We start from the raw sequence: 20,791 nt of genomic DNA on the forward strand, positions 1-20,791 counted from the left end.
ACACAGATTTTATCTCATTAGGAAACTGTAAATACTAACAAGACAACACAAAGGGGAGAAGTTGCAGCTGCTGCACTGACAAATAAATAGTAACTTTTCTGTGCAATTAACTGTATTTTAACTGTTTGAGTAAAAGTTACAACTGGAATTTTGACCCCAAATTCACCAGGGAATATTCTTTTATTATTTCAGCAGCTTAGAACTACTAGTTTGCAGCTGGGATTTGGGGAAGATAGGATGAGACTGTTTGAACCATAATAGTCATTAGTATTCAGACAGCACTTTAAGGTTTTTGTTGTAATTTTTAATCATGTCTGACTCTTTGAGGCCTCATTTGGGGTTTTCTTGGCAGAGGTCCTAGAGTGATTTGTCAACTTTTTTGCCAGTCCATTTGATAGATAAGGAAACTGAGGCAAACAGGATTTAGGAAATTGCCCAGAGTCACAGTTAATAGGTTTCTGGGGCTGGATTTGAACTTACCAACATGAGTTTGCCTGATTTCAAGCCTGGCACTCTATCCACCTTGCCACCTAGCTTCCTCTAGAGTCTCTTCAAACTCAAGAATCAGTGGCAACCCACTTATACTCATTCTTTTTTGTCCTTCCCCTTCAAGTTAGAGAATTTATTATACAGTGGTACATAATGGATAAAATTCAGACTACCATGTGAGTATCCATAGTAATTCCCAATCCGTCAAGATTCCCTTTTTTGAAGGCAAGGGGAGGCTGAGGGGTTTTAGTTCATATAACATTTTTTAACTTTACTCTCTTCCAGCTTCTAAGCAGCCAGTTCTGAACTCTAGCAGTCTCCTAGATCATTTTTAAATTTGCTTCTAAATTTTAGCGGGTCTTTGCTCTTTTTCCTGAATATCTTAAATGAAATTTATGCTGTTTTTTGAAAACTAATCAATAAATGAATTGATTTCTTTCAAGTTTTTTTTGCAAGTTACAAGGATTTAAATTAGTCAGATTTTGGATGATATTTGGATGATATACCATTCCTTGTGGAATGGTATAATTTGCATTAAATTTTGTAGTATCCTTTCTAAGTATTTTTTCTGAGTTGCCTGGAAACTAAATTGTGATAAGATATAAACTCAGCTTTCCTGCTGATTTGCTGGAAATTGGATAGGTCATTTTTCTGTTGAAATGGAATTTAAATTCAAGAATGTCCTTTACCTCAAAACTCAAAGGTAAATTGCCAATTTTATGGGAAATTACAAGCTTTATGGATCTTGATAGTAGTAATTGATGCATGCAAAGTCATTCCAGGGAAGAGGGTAGTGTCTTCTCTAAGTTGTATTTTTTAAGAGACAGAGGGAGTCTCAAGAAGGCTTCTTAGGAAACCTCAGACATGATCCTAGTTAGTCAAGGGATAAATTCTCTGTAGGTACCATCACCCCATAATAATTTGATCAGTTCAAGCCTATGTTAAGGTTCTGTCTTGCCATCTATAATCCAACATAGATAAACTCAGTATTGCTTTGCCCAAGGATCTCTCATCTCCAAGGAACACAAAGACATATTTCTTCTTTCTTATGTCAGTGACAAATGAACTGACCCAGATGCAATATGGTCAAACAAAACAATAATAGGAGAGAGATTTTAGATACTGTGGAAGGAAAATTCCCTGGACTTCTTGGTTCTTTACTGGCATTTATATTCTAGTATGTGATATGGTTCATTGATCTTGTCCTCTAATGAAGTCTTTTAGCAAGCAAATCAATCAATATCAAAGAATTCTCTGACAGTAATAAATATAGGCCACAACTAACCAACTTCCAGTGGTGGCAGCAGCAGATAAAAACACAGTTTTCCCATATTTCCTATGTGTGTGTTTTTCCCTTGCCACACGTGTCCTTAGTTTCCCGCTCATGCTAGGCTGCCACAGCCTACAATTGTAAAAAGAATACAGCCTTAATAAGTATGTATGGGCTTCTTTACTTCCTTCCATGAGCCCCAATATATATCTCTGCAAATTTATGGTAGTATTTCTCTTGCTTTCATATCCTCTCCAGTTAACATAGGGTAAGAGTCCATGAGCAAATAAGGCATAGGTGACTTGCAATGTCTTACTGTAGCTGATACTCATTTACAGACACCTTTGATACCTTCCTGAAGGCATTTTTCTCCACATCAAATAGGAAATTTGGTTCAAGTTACCAGAGAAGCAACACGGGGTCTAGAAAGTTGTTCTTATTCTGGTTCCTAACTATCTATAACACATTTTTATGCAGGAATCAGGTCAAGGATTCTTTCAGCTCTGTGTAACTTGGCATAAATTTGTGATAAAATAATTTGTCAGTCCTTGAAATCACAAGGCCCTTACTCCCCAAAACAGAAGCCATTAATGGATGTCCTTAATATAGTAGTTTAGATCCATCTGAAGAACATGCTAACCTCAATATAAGCTACAGTTAGGAGTCTTCCTATTATCCAGGATTATTGTAAATACAATTTGTCCATAACCACGATGCATCTCTCACAGTTAATGTATTCTTTTGGTTGATATGAGAAAATTAAAATGTTATCATTATAGATGATAACACAGTGATCCAGCAGGTGGAATGGTACACTGCAATGGTAAGATATTGAATGATAGCAGAAGTTGTTGTTGTTCCAACCAGATGATTTTAGTCAATATCCATGAATGTAGTGAGCATTAAATGCTGTTGTCTGATCTTTCCCAGGACAGACACAAGTTGAGTTACGTGTGTCATAAGGATGTAGTCTTAGATACATTTCATTCCCTTATATCTTCTCCTGAATATCATGACTCAGCAACAAGGGCATTTCCATTTTCCTTACAAGATGGATCCTTATCCCAGGGAGATCATTTAACCAAGCATTGGATCCATGTAACAAAGGGCTTTTGATATTTGCACATTAAAGATTTCTAAAAAGAATGCGGTATTCTGCAGGCCCTTTTGAAAGACTACTCAAGCAAAATAACTGCTGATTATTATTCAGAAACTTCTCTAGCAAGCAGCCTCAGGCAGGCATGGAGTGAGAGAAGTAAAAGTTTCTGTTATTTATTCTAATAGCTTATTATTTTGCCAAAATCATCCCCGTCCAATTACCAATGCTAAATGACCTTGGTGGTGTATCCATTATATAAGATAGCTTCTCTCTACACTATGTTCTTAGTGGAAAAAAGAACTGGAGCCAAGATGGTAGAGTGAGGCAGAAACTCCCCTGAACTTTCCCAAATGTCCCTCCAAACAATTTTAAACTAATACCTCAAAAGTAATTCTGGAGTGGCAGAACCAACAAAAGGATGGGGTAAAAAAAATTTTCATCCCAAGACAACTTAGAAGGTCAACAGAAAAGGTCTATCTCATTGGGATGAGAGTGGAATGCAGTCTGGTGCAAGTAGCCTGGGCAAGATAGCCAGAGGCTAGGCCCCAGCAAGCCAGCAGCAAGGCACCATCCCCCTGCACAAGTGAACAGTGAGACCAAGCCTCTGCCCAGCAGGCCAGTACAAACTTTGGAGCAACTGAATGGGCAGCAGTGACTCTCGGAGCTCTCAGCTCACAGAGGGTAAAGGGACTAAACAACCAGTGAGAAGAAGATTACCAGGGATACTTTCCTGACACTGGCATTGCCCAAACTGTGATCAATTTCACAAACCTGGTCACAGGCACATGGGAAAGAAGAACACTAGCACCTACATCATGTAGTCACATGGGGATCTGGGTCACAGGTACAAGACAGAAAAAAATTCTTTTGGTTGCTCACAGACCAAAGCATAGACTAGGAGAGCAGTGTCTCCTTAAATCATACCACCTTGGAAGAATGAAACACAGGTCCCCAAAATTATCTATGAAAACAGCAGTGTGAAAAATGAAGCTTGGGACATTACTGCTTCACTCCAGGAGCAGAGTACAATTTGTCATGAAGCAAAAAAATCAAGAAATAGGCTGGAAAATGAGCAAAAAAAACCCAAAACAAAACAAAAAACCTAACTAAAGAAAGTTAATATGACAGGCAAGATCAAAACAGACTCAGAAGAGACTGTCAAAACATCTACATATAAAATCTCAAAGAAAAATATGAGTTGGTGTCAGACCCCAAAAGAACTGGAAAAGTTCCAAAAGGATTTTTAAAATCAAATAAAAGATCTATAAGAACAATTGGGAAAAACCACAAATAATGAAAGGGAATTATGAAAAAATCAAAAACTTGGTAAAGAAAGCACAAAAAAGAAAGAGACATCCAAAATGCATTGAAAAATGAATTCTAAAAAAGTTAATATTTTTAATGAAATGAAAAAGGTGATACAAAAAAACTCATTGAAGAAAACAATTCCTTAAACATTCGAACTGGGCAAGTAAAAGCTAATGATTTCATGAGACACTAAGAAACAATAAAAAAAAAAAATCAAAAATCAAAAACAGAATAAAATATAAAATATTTCATTGGAAAAAACCACTGACCTGGGAAATAGATTGAGGAGAAATTAAGAATTATTGAGCTACCATTTCCAAAGCCATGATTTAAAAAAAAACAATTCCATGCATCATTTTTTAAAAGATATTGAAGCAGAACCAAGATGGGGGAATAAAGGCAGGGATTCACTTGAACTCTCCCCCCAATCCCTTCAAATACCTTTAACTAATTATTCTAAACAAATGCTAGGATATCAGAACCCATTTTAAAAAAACTGTGAAGCAGCCTAAACAACTTAGAAGGTCATCAAGAAAAGTCTATTGCACCAGGGTAAGAATGGAGCACTGTTCAATACAGGCTGTACCAGGACAGACCAGGTTCCAGTAAATCAGGAGAAGTCCTTTAAGTCTTTTGAATCAGTGGCAGCAGTGGCTGTTTCCAGACTTCTCGTCCCACAGACACCAAAGATAACTTGGAAAATCAGCAAGAAAGGTTTTTTCCCTAAAGGGAGAGTGGAGCACAGTCCAGCACAGGCTATGCCAGCAGAGGCCTGATCCCAGCAAACCAGGAGTGAGTCTTGGCAACTACTGAATCAGCAGTGTGAGAGCAAAGCCAAGATGGTAAAGAGAAGCCAGGAACTGCTTGACCTCTCCCAGTTTCCCTCAAAAACCACATGAAACCAAAACTCTGAACAGAGTCTGGCAGAATGAAACCACTCTCCAGCTCAAGATAGATTGAAAGGATTTCAAGAAAGCTCAGTCTCAGTGGGATAAAAGGAGTGTTTAGCCCCGCTTGGACAGAGCCTGGGAAAGCCAGTGAGAGGATTTTAATCACAGCAAATTAGCAATTGAAACTCTCAGTCCTGGTTCAATAGCAGAGCAGACTAGTGGAGAAGCCTTCAGTCCCAGCTCAAAAGGCAAATTCTTATAAAGCAGGCTGTTTCCTCAAGAGTAGGTAGAAAAAAAAATTGCTGTGAGAAAAATACCAAATACAAGAGGCTCCTATGCTCAAAGTTAAGGCTCAGGGCTGCATGGGAAGCTTGAGACAGCACCTCTTGTACTCCAGGAGCAGAAATCAACCTTAAAAGTCAAAAAAGAAGAAATACAAAAAAGAGAAAGGAAAGAAAAATGAGCAAGAAACAGAAAAGAATCTTAACCATAAAAAACTACTATGGTAACAGGGAAGACCAAAACACCAAGTTAGATGAGGACAAAATGTCCACAAAAGAAATCTCAAAAGAATGATATGAATCGATCTCAATCTCAAAAAGGCTTTCTGGAAGTGCTCATAAAAGACCTTAAAAGGCAAATAAAAGAGGTAGGAGAGAAATGAGAGGTATGCAAGAGAATCAACAGCTTGAAAAAGGAAGGGAAAAAAATTGACTGAATAAAACAATTTCTTAAAAAACACAATAGGCCACTTGCAAAAAAAAGAAAAAGATCCACTGACGAAAATAACATGCTGAAAATTAGAATTAATCAAATGGAAAAAGATACAAAAGCTAACTGAAGAAAATCACACATTAAAAATGATAACTGGGCAAATGGAAACTAATGACTTTATGAAACACCAAGAAACAAACAAACTAAAAAGAATGAAAAATGGAAGAATATGTAAAATACCCCTTTGGATAAACATCTGACCTGGAAAATAGATTCAAGAAAGACAGTCTAAGAATTATCAATGTACCTTCAGGCCATGACCAAAAAAAGAGCCTAGATGTCATTCTTCAAGAGATCATCAAGGAAAACTGCCCTCATATATTAGAAATAGAGGAGGAAATAGTCATTGAAAGAATCCATTAATCACCTCTGGAAAGAAATCCCATAAGGAAAACCCCAAGGAACATTGTTGCAATACTCCAGAACTATTATCTGAATCAACAATGACTGCTTTCAGAGATGTCAGCCCACAATTGGTAATGAGGTCAAACAACTTAGTCAGGAGATTATAGGAGTCTCTTTGCTAGCACTGAGGCAGAACTGTGTTGATTTGCCCATACTCAGATTAGAGTTGCTGTCCTGGAACACAGTCCCAGGGTGAGGAGGAGCACTAGTATGTTACAACTTGTGGACACAGTGGATTGGGCACCCTTTTCACTGTTCCAGGAAAGAAAAGGGTGCTTATAATTGTTCACAGACTTAAAAGACAGGCTAGAAGAAGAGTAAGCACCTCTCCTTCCAGCATAACACTTTGGAAGAACTGAAAACTTACAGGCCCCTAGAAGTATCTCTGAAAACAGCTGCACAAAACCCCTGAAGTTTGGGACAATGCATCCTCCACAGAGTTAAAAAGACTGGGGAAATGAGAAAACAACAGAAAAAGATTCTTACCATAGAAAGTTACTCTGATGATAATGAAGATCACAACACACATTCAGAAAAAGTTAACAAAATCAAAGCTTCTACATCCAAAGTCTCCAAGGAAAATAAGAATTGGTCTCGGAGCATGGAAGAGCTCAAAAGGGATTTTGAGTGAGAGAAATAAATGACAAATTGAGGACATGGAAATGAGAGTGATGCAAAAGGATGTACAAAAAAGCCAATAAAGAGAGGAATGCCTTAACAAGCAAAACTGGCCAAGAAAAGGACGCCCAAAAATTCACTAAAGAAAATAATTTCTTAAAAATTAAAATTGAGCAAATGGAAGCTAATGACTTTATGAGAAATCAAAAAACAAAACCAAAATAATGAAAAATAAAAGATAATATGAAATATCTTATTGGTAAAATAACTGACCTGGAAAATAGATCTAGGAGAGAGAATTTTAAAAACTATTTGACAAATGCTGAAGGGAACATGGGAACTGATTCAGTCATCCTAAGCAGCAATTTGGAGCTCTTCCCAAAGGACTATAAAACCATGCATACCCTTTTTTGTTAAAGTTTTTAATTTTCAAAACATATGCATGAATAATTTTTCAACATTAACCCTTGCAAAATGTTGTGTTCCAATTCCCTCCTTTCCCCTTCCCCCAGATGGCACGTAATCCAATATATGTTAAACATGGCAAAAATATATGTTAAATCCAATATATGCATACATATTTATATAATTATCTTGCTACACAAGAGAAATCAAATCAAAAAGGAAAAAATGAGAAATAAAATACAAGCAAAGAACAACAAAAAGAGTGAAAATGCTATGTTGTGATCCACACTCACTCTCCACAGTCCTCTCTGTGAGTATAGATGGCTCTCTTCATCACAAGATCATTGGATCTGACTTGGATTATCTCATTGTTGAAAAGAGCCACATTCATCAGAATTGATCATCATATAATCTTATTGTTGTCATATACAATGTTCTCTTGGTTCTACTTACTTCATTTAGCATCAGTTCATGTAAGTCTCTCCAGGCTTTTCTGAAATCATCTTGCTGGTCGTTTCTTACAGAACAATAATATTCCATAACATTCATATACCACAATTTATTCAGCCATTCTCCAAATGATGGGCATCCTCTCAGTTTCCAATTTCTTGCCACTACAAAAAGAGCTGCCTCAAGCATTTTTGCACATGCAGGTCCTGTTCCCTCCTTCATGATCTCTTTTGGGATACAATAAAGACACTGCTGGTTTAAAGGGTATGCACAGTTTGATAGCCCTTTGGGCATAGTTCAATATTACTCTTTGAATTTTTGGATCTGTTCACAATTCCACCAACAATGTATTAGTGTCCCGGTTTTCCCACTTCCCCTCCAACATTCATCATTATCTTTTCCTGTCATCTTAGCCAATCTGAGAGGTGTGTAATGGTACTTCAGAGTTGTCTTAATTTGCATTTCTCTGATTAATAGTGATTTAGATCACCTTTTCCTATGACTAGAAATGATTTTCATTTTTTCATCTGAAAATTGTCTGTTCATACCCTTTGACCATTTATCAACTGGAGAACAGCTTGAATTCTTATGAATTTGAGTCAGTTCTTTATATATTTTAGAAATAAGGCCTTTATCGGAACCTTTGAATGTAAAAATGGTTCTCCCAATTTATTTCTTCCCTTCTAATCCTGTCTGCATTAGTTTTGTTTGTACAAAAACTTTTTAACTTAATATAATCAAAATTATCTATATTTTTGTTCAATAATGAATTCCAGTTCTTCTTTGACCATGCATACTTTGACCATTACTAATCTGTATCCCAAAAGAGATTTTCCAAAAAGTAAAAAGACCTATATGTACAAAAATGTTTATAGCAGCTCTTTTCTTAAGGCAAAGAATTAGAAATTGAGGGGATGTCCATCAGTTGGGGAATGCCTGTATACATTGTGGTATATGCTTATGATAAAATGTTATTGTGTCATAAGAAATGAATGCTGGATCTTTCAGGAAAACCTAGAGAGGCTTATATGAACTGATGCAATGTAAAGAGAGCAGAATCAAGAGAACATTTTACATAATGACAGAAATATTGTATGATGACCAACTGTGAATGTTATTCTCATTACTACAGTGTTAAGACAGTTCTAAAGGACTCATGATGGAAAAAATGCTAGCACCTCCAGAAAAGACTTAATGGAGTCTGAATGAGTATCAAAACATGGTATTTTGCACTTTTTGTGTTTGTGTTTTCTTTTTCAGTTTGTATTTCCTTTTAATAACATGACTAATCTGGAAATATCTTTTGAATGATTTCACATGTGTAGCCTATTTCAAATTATTAGCATCTCAAAGACAGTAAAGTTAGAGAGCACAGAAAATTTGGAACTCAAAATTTTTAAAAAGTGAATATTAAAAATTGTTTTTACATGCAATTGGAAAAAAATTAAATATTGTTTAAAATACACCTATGCCTCATCAGCTGCTTCTTTTATATTAACACTAGTTTTAAAGCCTTTTGGGCTAAAGAAACTCATGCATTTAGCTGTCTTTCCCTCTTTAATACATTTAATACATTCATGGATACAATGTAAGGAAAAAATGCAGCACCAAATCTACCTACTGAAGCCTATTTATAACCTGCAAACTTTCCCATTTTCCTCTGTTTTTCTTTGTGTACTTCACTAATAGTATTTTTCTCTTTTTAAACAAAGGATAGTGATGTAATGTGTTCCTTTCGGGGAACCATAGTGTAAGCATTGCAACCTTTGCTGTAGTAAAGCTGGGTGGTTCAGCACTGGCATAGTGGACAGCACCAAGCTGCTTATAATCTAATATCAATTGTAATTGTATTAAGGGTAACATTTCCAGGATAAATTAAGGAGAGCTTAGCTTAGACTGGCAGATTGATTTACAGTGGCCCATCTTCATGTGTCTAAGTGATCTGGATTATTAACAAAGAATATTGGAAAAATAATGCCAAGTGTTTGGGTTTTCTAAGGAAGTGCCTGTGTGTATATGCATAATTTCTATTATATAGATATATAATTATATACATAAAACCTGTCATATAGACATTTGTAACATAGCTACTATTAAGCATATATAATTATATTTATAATACCTATATAGAGGCATATATATTAGATATATGTATATATCCTATAAATATATACATAACCATGAAACCTGCTGCTATATCGATACCACCCCAGTTCAAGAGATCTCCCCAGGATAAGAATCCACCTTGAAAAGTGAAAATGTTATAGGAATTTTAGAAATATTTATGGAAAAGCCTGAAAAATTCTTTACTTGCCCCTCCTTATTACCCACAGGAACTTTTCTTTCTTATGCCCCCAACGAGTTATACTTTGTGAAACTAATTTGAAAATAGATGTTTAACAAAGCCAAAGACAGCATCTTATGATTACACATTCCTTCTCATCATACACATTACATGATGAGGATTGGTGTGCCAATGAGCAATCTATTCTATCTGCTGGTGGTTTGGCAAGGATGGTTAATAAAGGAAAAGAATTAAGATACAGGACTCATTCTCTCATCTTCCACCTAGAAATGGAGCTTGCATGACTTAAGCTGACAAAAATGTTTTTGATATCATCTCTTTCAGATGAAGCTGTTGATGTTTTAACACTTGTGTTGGGCTCCTCACTTATGTCCCACTGCTAAAATAAAGCTATCTACTTGGAAGATGTGAAAAAAAAAAAGAAAATAGATGTTTAAATAGAAAAAAATCTTAAATAATGAATATCCCCTGCTACTGAGCCATGATATTGACATGAAGTTCTAAGGGGTCAAAATGTATCTGAAACTGAATCTCCAAAACATATGCATCTTAATTTGTGCCTGTCCTAAGAATGATCAGAAAATAGCAGTTTGTGCTCACTACAACCATTATGGATTAAATCATCACATTATAATAAAAATTACATGATAATAATCATTACATAATGATATACGTGATGAACCATTTATATATATAAAATGAGTATATAGAAACCTGTGTTGAGGGAGACTATACATATATATATATATGTGTGTGTATGTGTGTGTGCACTTATGCACATATATTTAAATATAAATTTTCTGCACTCACCCTTTACCCAAATACCGATTATTTGAAAATTCTGGTGAATTAATTGCCAGCTAATCAAAGTTTTACTATACTATAATTTTCTTGTTAAGGTTAAATAATTCTCATAACTTAAAATTAAATTTAACATATGAATCTTTTCATAATGTTAAATTTTGGGTTATGTTTTCTTTGAAAAATCACAGTATAAAATAATAATTAGTGAGGTTTTCAGATAATTTTTAATAATTACTCATTTGCCTTCTAAAGTTAGTACTTGGCTCTCTTGCTATTCTCTACACTCTGTTTTGGCAATCCTATTAATTCCCATAGCTTCAACTACTATCTTTAAGCAGATAACTTACACATCTGCATTTCCAGTCCTAAACTTTAGTAGGGGCTTCAAAATTGCATTTCCTACTGTCTTCAGGAATCACTGCACAGATGATTTAAAACTCAAATGCTAAACCATCTCTTTTCTCCCTAAACTTGATCCTACTTCTGACTTCACTATTTCTACTTATGATACCACCTAATTCTGTGAATAAATTCACTTACCTTAGTAGTATACTTTCCGGAGATATACACATAGATGAGGTTGATACACACATTCCAAGAGCTAGGTCACTGTTTGGGAGACTCCAAAGGAAGCATGAAAGAGAAGAGATATTAGACTACCAAAATGAAATTCTACAGAACTATAGTACTTGACTTTGTTGCTGTATGCCTGTGAAACTTGGATAGTATGTCAGTCCATGCTAGAAAACTGAATCACTTCCATTTGGATTGTTTAGGAAGATTCTGAAGATCACCTTGTAAGATAAGGTACAAGGGAGTGGAATCCCTTCTGTTCTTGAGCTAAGCAACCAAGCATTTAAATTTTATTTCAGAGAGTGTAACTCTGTTATGTTTTTAAAGTATCAACCATCTATTTGTCTGATAAAATATTCTGTGGAGAACTTACAAAAGGCAAACGCTGACATGGAGGTCAGAAGAAGCAATGTAAGAACACTTTTAAGGTTTTTCTGAAGAATTTTGGAATCAGTTGTGAGACATGGAAGACCGTAGCACAGGAGTACCCACATCATAAAAGGTGCTGTGGTCTATGAACAAAGCAAAATCACAGTAGCACAAGGGAAACATGAGATGCACAAATTTAAAGACCAAATGTTCATATGTACACAACCTGTGATAGAGCCTTTTTGGATCCTATAGTGTGCCTTGACTCCAACATAATGTCATTTTGGTCCTCTTTAATTATGAAAAACAATAACCATCATCTCCAATCTTAAGAACTTTTGAATTATCTTTGACTCTTCTCTCTTACTTCTCATATTCAGCCAGCTAGCATATTCTTTACATTCCATTTTTTCAATATACATTTCCTCTCTTCCATTTCCACTGCTATTACCTTAGTATTGGCTATCATAAGATCACAAATCTAGAGATGACCTCAGAGACCATCTCCTCCAACCCCTTCATATCATATATGAGAAAACAGATCTAAGCTGGTGAAATGACTTGCTTGAGGCTACACAGGCAGAGGAAGGCTTACAATGCCACTCATGTGGACTGACTCTTCCTACCTTTAACAAAGCCTTCCAATGCCAGACTATTTGTGGGGAGGGGCTATGCACAGATCTGATCAATTTCCTTCTCTGCCCCAAAATCATCAAGTTCCCAAATTTCAAACTTCTCTACATTATAGCTAAAATTTTTCATATCTGTATTTCATCCTACCTTCCAAGTTTTATCTCTTATTACATTCCTCTATGTACTTTAAACTCCATGAAAACTAAACAATTCTCTATCCCATTTACATGTACTGTGATTACATCTCAGTTATTTTGCTCAAACCCTGTGCCTGAAATGTCCATCCTCCCTCTCCTCCTTTGTTGGATTCCTGTCCATCTGTTACTGTACAATTCAAATGCCACCTGTACTATGAAGCCTCCATGATACCTCCCTGAAACTATGGTATAACCATACCAGACTGTGAGCTCTTTGAGGGCAGCTACCATGTTTTTTACATCTCTCTAGAACTTAGTACTGTGCTCTACTTATAATAAGTATTTAATTATTTTTCCAAGCCCTGCACTGCAAGTACTGTGGCAAATATTGCATATGACTTTTATGATAAAGAATGTGAAATGTATGTATTAATCAATTCGTGTATATTAGTAAATTCATCAATTAATCAATTCAAATCACTTAACTAGTGGGCTGACAGGATTGAAGCCATGATTCCTTCAAAATCAAAATAAACACATACAAAAACAAGTAAAACTTTTTTCTTCTAAAGAATCAAACCAAAACAAGAAAGGAAATTAAGGTACCTAATTGTTAATCTTGTAACATCTTACTCCAACTACTGGTACTAAAATCAGTCCTGTCCTTTATCTCATCTGGAATAACAGTTAATAACCTCTATTACAAAAAAAAAATTAAATGGCAAATCATTTTTATTTCAAATGCTATTTGATTATAGAGACCATAACAACAGCAACATGGGAAAACTTTTAAGACCCATTATATCTTACCTTCAGATCCTATTCTATATCCTATAACATTTTCAACTCGATGTGTTTACATTTTTTGTTCAGATTACTTTTTAAATTTTATGATGTAATTCAATGGGAAAATATGAGTTAATATGAGAAAGTTTGTCTTCTGTTAATTTTTTCGACATTTAAATGTTTCATAAATCAATGTATGGTGATATTTTAAAATTATAATTACCATCTTCCTGAATTTAAATTATCATAAGATCTTAAGATTTAATGTTGGAAGGAAGATTAAAATCCTAAAGCTTTAAGATTAAGCCTAAGATTATATTTCTGAGTCACAACCTTTTAAAAATAGGCAGTGAAGTTGGTTCCAAAGGAGCCTTAAACATTCATCTGTTATGTTAAGGCTGAGACAGGCAGACAGACAAAAACAAAGGTCAGCTTGAGGAAACAATCTTTTAGAATAAGTAGCAGAGTAGCCTGAGTGAAAACCAGTAGGAAGCTTCCTTTTGAAATTTGAAGTTTCAAAGAGTAACTAGCAGACCTAGAGGACTGAAGCCTTGATTCCTTCAAAATCAAAACAAACACATTCAAGAATAAGTAAAACTTTTTTCTATTAAAGAACCCAACCAAAAGAAAAAAGGAAATTAAGCTGACTTCAAAGAAAAGCCTGTGTACAAGCCTCTGAAGCTCTAACTAGAAAAAAAAAGACAAGAAATAAAAGCTTGTTTTTCAAAATCAGAAGCAAATAAATACAGAGAAAAGAAAATGACCTGCATATTGTTGGATGATCAAAGACACCAAAATCAAAATACGCGAAAAATGATGCCAACATCAAGAAAAAAAACCTGTCTATATCCAGGGCCAGTTTGGCATTCATGGTAGAACAGAGGCTCTCCAAAAACCATTACTCAGTGCTCAGAATGTTTTAGTTTGTTTTGTTGGGTTTTAAATTAATTAGCTGGTGCTATTTTAAACAGAAGTGGAAAGCAAATGTTGGAATCAGTTTGGTTGTTGTCATCCTGCAGTTTATTTTGTCTTAATTTTTTGATATTGTTAGCTTTTGTTATTTTCAAACTATCCAACATTTATTTAATGATAATAATTATTCTCTCTGGCCTAAACATAGTAAATACTTCATTTTTCTTTATGTTATTCTTTATTCTGTATTAAAAGGTTTGATTTCTTGGTAGGACTATAAAATTTTCCAAGTATTAAGTAAGAATATTATTCTTTTTTGTATTAGTAAAACTTTGGCAATAGTGGCTATCTTGAAAATTAACTCCAATTGGATTCACTTTTTTTGGTAACTAGTAACTTTGATAACTTTGGTAATTCACATCAGACAATAATATGTGTTTCTTAGATAAAATCACATAAATCTATTATTCCAAACATACTCACTAGCAACTACCTGTTTTTTTATTTTTAAAATATGATTTTAAAATATTTTTAAATAAAGTAAAAAGTATATTAGTTTCTTTTCTCCCCAATTTTTCTTTGTTAAAAGTGCTCATGAGTTTTTTCTTAGAAACATAGATTTGGAACTGAAAAAAGACCCATGGAGATCATGTATACAATCATCTCCTAATTTTATGATGAATAAACACAGCCCAGTGATGTTAAGCAACTTGATGATGGTCAAGTAGCAGAACTAAAATTCAAGGCCAAATTCTTTGAGTACAAAGTCCTCATTCTTTCTATTAAATTAGACATTACCTGTAGGTATCCTTTGAAAGAATAGGGTATATTTGTGTAGACTAGAGCATGGTCAGTAAACATCAGGCTCACTTTAAAAAAAAATGGATTTCCATTTAAAATGTCTGTAATAGACAAGTAACATCTGTAAAGTCAGAAACTTACAATCAATTGTTTTGAAAAGCTAGATAAGAATTTGTTATGCTTGAGAAAACAAGAGAACATAGTTTTCATGACTCTTTCCATATTTAAAATTACATTAAAACAAAATTCAGTACTAACACTTAGTTCTAGGTAGGTATTTTATTATTAATATTGGGATTCTAATACCACAGGAACAAATTTAATTCCATTTTTGATTTCTAAAGAATATTTATGTACTTGATTATGAATATTGCAGCACAGTGTAGTGGCAGAATATACATAATCTAGGTTAAAATTGAAGTTAAGTATATGCATTTTATGTCATAATATTACTGTATTCTAAGTTTGCTTATGATCTGCTGATTTGGGTCAAATATTGAAAAAGACAAGAATTTGATCATTTTTGAATGGTTAAGTAAAATGATATTCTATGTAGAAAGCATATTGAAATGGTGTTTCTTTTCATTTTTTTTTTGTGACACCCTCATACTCCCAAGCTTCCTCAGAAATGGTCTTCTGCTCATGTTAATATACTATAGTGGTAGTTGTAACATGCTTCCCTTTTGCTTTATGTGAGCATCCAACTTCCCATTCTTGTCATAGATCATGTAAATGGACACTGCACCAGCCCTACTTCTCAGAGTTGCAGTTCTGGAAAACGTCTTTCTAGTGCTGATGTTTCAAAAGTAAATCGCTGGGGTCCTGGAAGACCACCATTCCGAAAGGCACAGTCAGCTGCTTGCATGGAAGTTTCTCTACCAGTCACAACAGAAGGTAGATTATAAATAAGAATTTGGTTGAAATAAGAATGTTTTTCTTTCAGTTTTTCTAGCACATATCTAAATTTAATCAAGAGCCACAACTAGGGTAAAGTGACTAGGACTTTGCTCCAATTTAGAGGAAACTAATAGTACCTTCCTGGAGCATAATTGGTTCTTGCATATGGCCATCTTCCAGGAGATTGCCCTTAAATCTTTCTCATTGTCCCAAATAATAACCCGGATGGTTACTTAAAAATTAGTATATCACTTACTAAGTTTCCTCAACTTACTGCAGCTATTGTAATGAAAATAATAATGGTAATAATTATAGCTCATGTTTTTATAGAACTTTATATATTCAGAAAACTTTCCTTACAATAACCCAGTGGTATAAGTTTTCCAAGTAAGAGGCAGCAAAGCATAATAGGAAGCTAGCCTGAGAGTCAGGAAAGAGTGGGGTGAAGTTTTACCTCTGACTCATTCTAACTGTGTGACCATGGGAGGTCACTTAACCACTTCACGCGCCAGGCCGTTCTTTAAATTGAAGAGAAGACACTGATATCAGTTTCACATTGCTTTATTCCATTGTTATTGATTGGAATCCTAATCACAAGATATCTCTTTTTACCTATATGTCTACTTATGTTGTACAGTGTAGTCAAAGTCAAATAGAAATAGATCCTTATGGGCCACATATTGACTTAGAAAAACAAAAATTAATACAAGGATAGCTCTTTCTGCACCTACAATCTGTCACCTCTCCTTGAAGAGAGGGAATCATGTTTCCTCATTTGTCTTCTAAAGCCAATTTATTTTTTCCACTATCTTTGCATACAATGAAGAATTTTTAATTCTTTCAGAATTGTTTTCCTTTACAATGTTGTTGTTATCATATCAGGAGTTCTCATTCTGCTTACTTTGTGTGAACTAATATAATCTCTGATGTCATTTAAATAAATTTACTCAACATTTAAGTATCCATCATGAGGCATACAAAAATGAAAAATATATAAAAATACATGCATTATTTCCATTCATTTGTATTGTATGATTGAAAAGACTTGTGTTAGAAGTTGGAGACCTGGGTTTGGCTACTGGCTCTTCTGCCAAATAGTTGTAAGACCATGAACATGGAATCTCATCTTCATACATCATAAATTTTTGATATATAAAATAAGTGGATTGAAGTAGAAAATCCCTAATGTTATATTGTAAAATTTCTAGTCTTTTCTCATAAGTAATCATATATTTTTATATCTTACCCCAAAAATGCATTAACATTAATGTGTTTATTTTCTAAATCTACATAGAAAGCCGAGAAAACTCCTATAATCGTTCTAGAAGTTCTAGTATCTCCAGCATTGACAAAGACTCTAAGGAAGCAATTACATCTTTATACTTCATGGAATCCTTTGCACGGAAAAATGACATGACAATCTCCCCATGTCTGTGGGTTGGAACTAGTCTGGGTATGGTGTTAATGATCTCCTTTAACCTGCCTTCAACAGATGAACAAAGGTATACAGAGCCAGTCCTGGTATCTCCAAGTGGTAAGAACCATTATTCCTTCTGTATTTACTTATTTTTCTGATTGGTAATGCTAGCCTGTAAAATAAGTCTATTTTAAGCAATGATGATGAATGTAAAGTTATCTGTTCAATAGAAAATGGCATTAAGATCATTCTAAACATCCTCCAGCATTACAAGATATTTTGTATTGCAACATTCCTCTATGGCTTACATTGTCATGGTGATTTAGAGAATATTGCACCATAAAACTGCTGAAGTCAATAGACTCTAGCAAATAAGTTGCTGGAAAACTCTGAAAAAATCATAAGAATGATATTTGTTATTTGGAGGGATAGAAAAATAATTTTAAATAAAATAAAACATTTCTCCAAAACTCCATGCCAGATCACCACCTATGGGTGCTTTAGGCCATCCCAGAAGAAGCTGGAACTTGGAAGCTTGGAGCTTCCTAAACTAGAGTGGCTTCCCAGGTTTTTTAGAATCTTCCAGGCTCGTCCCTCAGGGATGCTTTGCAATCTTTCTCATTCTTTTTCTCTCAATTCCTTATTAACATTGTTGTGAAAGAAAGTAGAATTGCCTTCCTGCTTCTGAGAGAATCTATACCAGGCCTCTAAATATCACTGTGAAATCTTAAGTTTAATCTTTTCCTAGTTAGCTCTTCTTAATTTCTGTTTATTTTAAGTGTAGTTTCTCTGCTGAGGAAGGAATGAGTATGATTCTTGGTTTTCCCCATGGGGATTTTTGTTTTTCAATACTAACTCTTCTCTTAAATATACATACATGCGCACACACACATGCATTTACCCACAAACACTTTTTTTCTCAAATAGCTTATAAAGATAAGAGGATAGCATTAGTAAATTGGTCAGACATGTATTTTAAAAATATAGAAAAATTATTTGGTTTATGTATAAGGGAATCAATTCTTATAGAGTAGGATGACTTTTTTATATTGGTGGAGTAGGCATCAATTTGAAAAGAGCCACAAGATCCCACCTCCCCCAAATATTTCCCTAATGAGAATGGTACTTTTTTGACTCAGAAAATGCTAATCTCTAGAGTTTCTCCTTTGAATTAAAGCATTGTCCTTTTTTTAAAAAAAAATTGTTTTAAGGACAATTTCATCATGGAAGATATCATAGATAAACTAAAAATTTCTAACAATTCGAAAAACAGAATTTAACTCTAAGAATTATGTATAGGTTAAGGATGAGGATAATTTTCAGGAATGGGATTAAGCTTGGTGCTAAAAGAAATGGGCACTGTGCTCTGAATCCCAACAGTCCTTGTTACTTCTTGGTCCTGTATCCTATAATTGAAACCTTAATTGTTTATAAATGTTTTTCTTGTATATAAGACTATCCATCACAGTTTGAACCTAATTATACGATGGCTGTAATGTAGAACCAGAACACCGGGCTAGATTATGATTTAGAACTTTTATTCCAAATTCCAAATGCTAATGCATAATTGCAGAAGAGGTAGCACATAGAAGATCTCCATCCCATTTGTTGTCAAGCTGCTGACTTACAGATTCTGCTTGATAAATTCACTTCCTCAAAAGAAAATTAATGAAACTCATATGACTGGATAGAATAAATTCCAAGTAAATCCATTCATTTGATCCATTTCCAAATGCATTTTGGCTCCTTCTGTTTAATTCAATCTATATTCATCATCTATCAGGTTATATTTGGCAGTTTCAGGATGAATCCCTCATTTCTGGCATCCAGATATTTAAGAGACTTCACAGAAACTAACCTCTCTTGTTAGAGAAATCTCTGGTGTCACCAGGACTCAATGTAGTTCCTTCCATTTAAGATGTCAAGATAGCATCTTCCTCAGTAAGATCTTAGAATATTGTCATTAAACTGCATTAAAGTATTTTAATTTTTAAAATGGCATGTATTGATTTCTTTACTTCATAAATGTGAAGAAAATATAAAACAGCATTGAGAAGACAAAACTTAAATTTGAAACAATATAAGAAAAATTGTTAGGAACGTAGAATTTAGAGTTGGAAGAGATCTCAGAGAATATCTAATCTAAGAACAGGTCTAAAGAGGGGAAGAAATGCCACAGTCATTAACCTAATAAATCATAGAAAATCTTTTTAAATGCTAAAGTGGATTCTAGAGTTTATTTTTTCTTATATTAATGATACTTTATTTTTATTCCAAATTCTCTTCTCTCCTTCCCCTTCCTCCACTCATTGAGAAGGCAAGAAAAACAAAGCTCATTACAAATAGTATAGATGTGCAAAACAAAGTCCCACATTAAAAATGTCCAATAATGAAACAAAGAGGAAGAGAGTGGGAAGAAGAAAGAAAGAGGAAGGAAGGAAGGAAGGAAGGAAGGAAGGAAGGAAGGAAGGAAGGAAGGAAGGAAGGAAGGAAGGAAGGAAGGAAAGAAGGAAAGAAAGAAAACAAAAGAAAGGGAGGGAAAAAGGACATACTTCAATCTGTACACTAAGCCCATCAGCTCTCTATCTAGAGGTGGATCTCATTTTTCATCATGAGTCCTTTGGTTTTGTAGTGGGTCGTTGTATTAGTCAGAGTAAGTATTTCGGAGTTGGTTATATTTATAATATTGTTTTTATTGTTGAAATTTTTCTTCTGGTTCTGCTCATTTCATTCTGCATCAGTCTTCCAAAGTTTTTCTGAAACTCTCCCCTTCATCATTTCTTATGATACAATAGCACTCTTTCATATTCATAAACTAAAACTTTTTCAGCCATTTCTCAATTGATGACCATCCCTTTAGTTTCTAATTCTTTGCTACTACAAAAAGATCTGCCATAAATATTTTTTATAAATAGGGCTCCTTTTCCTTTCCCTTTGATGAATGGGATATAGACCTAGTACTTGTATCACTGGGCCAAAAAGTATACACAATCTAATAGCCTTTGGAGCAAAACTCCAAATTGCTTTTCAGAATGATTAGAACAATTCACAGTTTCACCAGCAATTCATTAGTGTTCCTATTTTCCCACAATTTCTCCAAGGAGACAGAAATGGAAAGATTAGTATAGATGGTTAATTTGAGGATGAAGATGTCTTTGATTTAGGACATAATTTAAAGTGAGAACAAATTATTTGCTGTGAGTTACTTTATGAAAACAGGAGTACTGAAGAATAAAGCAAGGGTATAGACAACTTAAAAGTGAAATTTCTAGTCTGTTAACTATCAAGTGATCATAAATTGTGTACAATTACTTTGTGGACTAATCCCAAAAGTGCATAAATATTCTTTTGATAAAATAAACAAAAAGGACAACTAATATAGGTAGGTATTTATAATGTATAGTAATGATAATGATGGACAGAATGTAATATAATTCAACAGATTTGAA

The 20,791-nt window shown here is 34.3% G+C and overlaps 1 protein-coding gene across 9 annotated transcripts in view; it reads left to right on the top strand.

The window, feature by feature from the left end:
- STXBP5L (syntaxin binding protein 5 like) overlaps nt 1-20,791 on the top strand; it is a 397,145-nt gene that overhangs the window by 345,524 nt on the left and 30,830 nt on the right. For 7 of the 9 annotated variants that reach the window (XM_031959714.1, XM_031959715.1, XM_031959719.1 and 4 more), the window contains 2 exons: nt 15,752-15,922; nt 17,220-17,459. In XM_031959714.1, coding sequence (XP_031815574.1) covers nt 15,752-15,922; nt 17,220-17,459 — 411 coding nt within the window. The remainder of the gene's footprint in view (nt 1-15,751; nt 15,923-17,219; nt 17,460-20,791) is intronic. The other 2 variants (XM_031959721.1, XM_031959722.1) reach the window with 1 other exon arrangement.

The sequence above is a fragment of the Sarcophilus harrisii genome, chromosome 3, assembly GCF_902635505.1.
Source record: "Sarcophilus harrisii chromosome 3, mSarHar1.11, whole genome shotgun sequence".
Lineage (NCBI taxonomy): Eukaryota > Metazoa > Chordata > Mammalia > Dasyuromorphia > Dasyuridae > Sarcophilus > Sarcophilus harrisii.